A 6000-nucleotide genomic window follows, 5' to 3' on the forward strand; every position below is an offset into this window, starting at 1 on the left:
AGAGCTTCTATTAAAGGTAGAGGAGATTCATTATTACATCAAGTTTGGTAGAGTGGAAGGGCTCTAGAAGCACTGGGTGTAAAGCCCTTGATGGCCTTCCTTTGTCAAATCCACATGACAACAGAATTCAGTTTGTTCAAATATATACAGGTGTGCCCCCATATCCATGGGGGAATCCATTCCATGAACCCACTGCAGATACAGAAACTACAGCTAGAGGAAATGCCTGTCTCTGCACCCCCTGCACCCTCATTAACATGTTTTTGAGACTTACTGAAGTGAAAGTGGTCTTCCTCAAAAGGGTTTGCCATAAGCGTAGAAACTTATAGCGATGTTCAGGCTACCTCCTGGCAGCCTCGACGCTTGAAAGAAAACTAGATCTAGGTTAACAGGAAGTGGTTATGAAGATCTAAGCACATATAGGAAGCAATCTAGGCAGAAGAATCACATGATTACTAGGCACTGCATTATGACAGCAGTATGTCTCCCTTTCTTTTTGCATATTGTCAATTGTCGTTATAAAACAAGTTCCTGTTGAAACTACATAGTGTAGCCCTCAATGTTATGAAGCCATCTTGTGCAATTTTGACAAAGTTGTGTGGCAGTTGGTAAACCACATTTTGCATATTTCAAATCCTCTAGGATGATGTTAAGCCATCTTTTCTTTAGTCTTCCTCTTGGTCTTTTTCCAGTCCTTTTGGCACAGTAAACTTGCTTGACCAGATGGCTGTTGTTCATACACAGTTAATGGCCAAACCAGTGCAACCTAGATTTTAAAACCTGCACTGAAGGTGGTTTCTCATCTGCTTGGGTCAAGTAGTAGGTGTAGGGCACCATTTTGCAAGTGGCCTTTTCAGTTACATGTAAACCAGTTCTTTGTTCACTCTACAACAGTTGATTGGTGTCATCTGAGTTGATAGCACAGGCTAGCTGTTGATATTGCATGCGTGATTGCATGCATGATGTAGGAACATGGCATGCATATTGCTAAAGCTGGAGGTATTAGCATTTCTGGCAGATAAGTTTTCTCTGCAACGCTCACTTCTGCATGTAGAATCTTGTTTTTGTTCACAAGCTTAACTACTGACTTTCTTTTATCTATTAATGCAGGTTCCATGCCAACCAACTATGAGCGCTATTATGGCTTTACCAGATTTGCCATTGAACTGAATGAGTTAGATCCTGCACTGAAAGATCTTCTTCCACAAACAGATGCACGATTCAGGCCAGATCAAAGGCAAGGTTTTCATTCTTTACTTATTGCCAAAGGCTGCTTTAGAGTAGAGGTTGTAGAGAACGTTTGTCCTTAGTGCTGCAGTATTTTGTTGGTTCATCAGTTTGATGAAACACTTAAGAAGTCCCTTGATGTTCTGAACAGCTAGTTAGGAAGAATCAGATTATTTATTTTTAGTATATGGAATTATGAACATTGCAGAAAGCAGGCACCTTCTCAGAAAAAGTGGCTTCCCTTCTCACTCAAATGGGGGGTGCTTCTTTTAACATACTGTTTGTTGTGACACAAGCATACATAATCTTAAAAAGTGCTTTTTTCTGTTAAAGTAATTAGTTTTATTCATATGTAAAACTGATTTTGTCTTCAAAATAATTGGCATTACTGGTATACAGATTTAATAAATAATCATAACCACATCCAGTTAATTAACCAAGATTTGTTTAATGGGATGACAGTCTTATTAATTTTGTCTGTGTTGCGTTTATTAGTTCAAGTAACTCTTGGAGTGTGAAATGGGTGTCTCTTCTTCCTTTTGTTTGCATTGTCTTTGTTCCACAACTAAAAGATCCAATTGCTTTACTGTAGGCTTTTGGAAGAAGGGAATTTAGAAGCAGCATCAGCAGAGAAGCAAAGAATAGAGGAACTCCAGAGAAGTCGGAGACGCTATTTAGAAGAAAACAACATGGAACACATACCAAAATTTTTTAAGTATGTCAGTTCATCCTTAAATATGAATTTGAAAGTATGGAGTAGGAAAATATAAAAGGAAGGGAAGGGATTTTATTTTATTTCCAGTACATTGTGCTTCTTGTAAAGAGTGAGAAGTTGGTAGCTTTAGAAGCATTGCTATAAAAAATTAATATTTATAAAACATTTGCAACTGTAAGATAATTTTCTTCAACATGGGAAACCCAAACCAAATGACAAATATGATATGAAAAATGTGTGCTTTCTCATTGCACAAGATGGGGAATTTTAAAAAGGAAACCAGAACAATAAAGGGAGAAAAATAGTTTAAAGGCTGTTGACAGGTGCCTTGTGCCACAGACAATCTTGGACTGAGGGTTCAGAGCCAGAACTCATGTTTTGAAGCATTTTTGGTTTGACAAGTAAGTGACTTTTAATTAGGAGAGGTTGATAGTGCAGGTAGTTCCCAACTTACATCCTGGTTCCATTCTGGAAGTCAGAAGTGATGTAAGTCAGAACAGCGCTATCACACCTGCACAAAAGCACAATGCCAAGCAGACTGCACCTGCACAAAAGCACAGACAATGCAGTCTGTCCTGCTTTTGCTGACTCGGGGTGGATGTGACTGCATGAAAGCACGGGCTGGACAGACTGCACCTGTTCAAAAGCACAGGCACAATTTCCATAAGTCAGGACGTTGGTAAATCAGATGTCTTACAGTTGGGGACTACCTGTATTGTAATATCCTTGAGCTTCTGATTTACAGTATTGAGGGTGCACTTGGATTGGGCCAGCACCTGAAGGCCTTTAAGATAGTGGAACACAGTTCCACTATCCTAAAACACCTGCTGACAAAGCATGGAGCAGTCAGTAGGCAGCCTTTTTGTGAGTCCGTTGGCAGAACTGCCAATACCGTCTGGAGCAGGTAAGGCAGTGGAGGGGCAGGGAGGGGGTGAAATGGGACTGAGAGAAGAGCGGGCAAAACAACACACCTGTTTTTGGTGCAGCTGCAGCAGCTGCAGGCAGGAAGGATAGGATTGGGCTGTTAATTGGAAGTAATTAAAATTGAAATTCACAGGTGTTACTTCTGAGTAAATATACATAGGAATGTGCTGTAACACCCTGATTCAGCTGAAGAGTGTATACATATGTAGAAGCAGACTTCCACATGAGTATTCATAATTCAGTGAGGAACTGTGTATACAAATAGGTATAAATGTCCCCCGCCCCAATATCCAACAGCTGGGGCCAATGTAGAAATCTTTTAAATAACAAAAATCAGTTTGTTGTTTGGAAGGGAGATGGGACTGAATTCAATATTTCCACCCACCCTCCTTCCACTTCTTCACTAAATATTTGATTGGTGAGATTGCAATTATTTAAAGCTGTAGGCACTATGATGGTCCTAAGTATAATTCTGTTCTTTTTAAAGTTATGTCTGAGTTTGTTTTGTCTAATTGCAATTTTTTGTTTTTGTTTTCAGAAAGGTTATTGATGCCAATCAAAGAGAAGCTTGGGTTTCTAATGACACATATTGGGAACTCCGCAAGGACCCTGGCTTTAATAAAGTAGAAACCCTCAAACTCTGGTAAACTGAGAATGTAGATCTAGTAACATATCACTCTTTAAAAAGGAAAAAAAAAAACTATGCACAACATATTTCTTATAGCTAAGGGTGGTTTGTGGGTCTGCAAGCAACCTTTCATTTGCTTTTTTATTCATCTTTATAATGGACTTCCAAAAGTGCATTAGCCCAGACCCTGAACATTTCTGCCGCACTCATAAAATTAAGGGGAAAAAAAGCACCCTTTAAGAATCAGATAAGGAACATGCAGCACAAGAGAAACATGTACTGAGTTAGCCAAAGTTGCTTTGAGGAGTATCTGGTGCTTAAAGTAGACATGGAGATTTCTGAAACAAAGCAGACATTCTTTTTCAACTGACTTGTCCAGAACGTCCATCCATACTATTATTAAATCTTAAGTCACAACACTTGTTCATTTCTAGCTTCAGGTTAGTTTCTTGATGTAATGTGCTTGGACTGGCCATGTCAACAAACACAAAACACCAAACAACACATAGTGCTTTTCTGGAAGCTCTTCCCATTCATATGCCATTGTTCATGCCTTAAAATAATATGAAGTTGTACATTAAGTTATTTTAAAAATGTATTCTTAGACATTTGTCAAGGGCAGATTTTTAAAGCACTAGGATTTTGTTCATACTATAAATAATGAAGAAAATGTATTATTTAAAAGAAAAAAAAAACCTAAATGGATTGTAAAGAAAAGTGATCAACTGGTACATGCTTTAATTTTGGGACTTGGTTGTATGGCCACACTGAACAGAACTGGTTAATTTTGTGACAACTTGGCAAATGAATCCAGGGTCCTATTCTCAATGCCTAATGCTGTGATAAATATACCATCTCTTACCATGACTTCCCATGGCTTCACACTTGTCTCATTTTCTCATAACTCTTATACAACTGGAATTCCCTGAAGCTTCCTGTGAGTGGTAAAACACAAAGATATTTTAGAAAAGCATCTGGCTTCTCTCCTGGACATAAAGGATAATCCTGTAGGGCCATGTTCTCCTATGCACTGTGGTGTCTCTCCATTCAGAGACCTGCTACCCTCACTTGTTTTTGTTTTGCTTTGTTTTGTTCCCTGTATCCAACTAAACAGGGCTGATTTTCTTTTTCACTGCTTTATGGGAACTGAACTCCAGACCACATTGCTGAGACAACCTCCTGTTTGAACAGAAACATAACAATGAAATCAAGTGGGATGGATTTCAATAAAAATATCAATTAAAATGCCTACTTCTACTAATGTATCTACTTATTCCCTGTTCTTCAGACAGTGTTTTCTCTTCAGTTCCTTTCAGGTCTCCTCACCACTGATACCCTACATCTCTCTTCCCAGCTATCATTAATTGTCACTTCAAACTGACCACTCTCCCTTTCTTATAAGAGCCAATCTTATATCTAGCCCAATATCACCATTTTCTGAAGTTTCATTTTCCACCAGCCAGTAAGAATGATGTGTTTTTTGTCCTCTCTTCAGCGCCAAGCTCCTACCTCTAATATTTCTTTTAAAGTATCACTGTAATACTATAAGTAACGTAAACTCTTGATTATCAGACTAATGGAGGAAAGGGATGTCCATTAAGAGTTGTTAATGCTGAAAGTGTTAAATTCAAATATATTCATATAAGCAGACATACAGTACACACACACAAAACATATGCTGTATAACTAGTTTTTAAATGAAGCAGAGAACATTCATTACTTCTGAAATCTGTTAAATTGAGTTTGCTATTTACAGGAAACACATTAAACAGCTTCCAAAATAAATCTGCATAAACATATATTACTCCGTTTTTGCCACACACACTATATATTCTTACTGCACATCTCTTGAGAATTTTAGTGGGAGAAGCAGTGTGCCATATACATCAGGTCAATGCTGCTGTCAATATTTTTGTAATGTAAAATTTTTTGCCATTTTTTTAAAAGCAATTGTGTTTTCTAAATGGAAAGCAAAACGTAAATGGTTGCTGTGTAGCACATATTGATGATGTGTTGATGACTCCTCTCTTAAAAGAAAATGAAGTTGACATGCTTTGCTGAAATCAGTATTATTAGATAAGAATCAGAGTGCCTTTTTGTGTAATCTTGTTTTTTGTCACAACCTGGTGAATTTATTGAATATATTTTCATCTCTTGAGCACTGATGACAAAAATGTTACAAAATAATATTTCTTCATGGAACATAATGGCATATAATTCTAAGTTTTATTTTTCTCTACATAAGAAATGCATAAATTATCAGTAGGGTTCCGCTGAGACACAGAGAAGTTTAGGTTTTATAATAGCTTCACCAGTAACAAGCTGATTATATATATATAATGTATGTGTGTGTGTGTGTGTGTGTACACACCACGAATAGTTCCACGATGGCTGCGGATGCTTAAAAATGGCTGTGAATGTTTAAAAATGACTGTGGATAGCTACAAAAAGGCTACTACAGAATTAGAATGGCCACCACAAATCGCTGCAGGATGGCCACGAAAGA

At 37.8% G+C, this 6000-nt stretch overlaps 1 protein-coding gene across 7 annotated transcripts in view; it reads left to right on the forward strand.

Annotated features, from left to right (window-relative positions):
- Positions 1-5654, forward strand: part of OSBPL6 (oxysterol binding protein like 6) — a 125579-nt gene extending 119925 nt beyond the window's left edge. For all 7 annotated transcript variants that reach the window (XM_066612326.1, XM_066612329.1, XM_066612327.1 and 4 more), the window contains 3 exons: positions 1111-1237; positions 1820-1942; positions 3405-5654. In XM_066612326.1, coding sequence (XP_066468423.1) covers positions 1111-1237; positions 1820-1942; positions 3405-3513 — 359 coding nt within the window. In that variant the 3' untranslated portion in view covers positions 3514-5654. The remainder of the gene's footprint in view (positions 1-1110; positions 1238-1819; positions 1943-3404) is intronic.
- The last annotated feature ends 346 nt before the right edge of the window (positions 5655-6000 follow it).

This window comes from Tiliqua scincoides, chromosome 1 (genome assembly GCF_035046505.1).
Source record: "Tiliqua scincoides isolate rTilSci1 chromosome 1, rTilSci1.hap2, whole genome shotgun sequence".
Taxonomy (NCBI): domain Eukaryota; kingdom Metazoa; phylum Chordata; class Lepidosauria; order Squamata; family Scincidae; genus Tiliqua; species Tiliqua scincoides.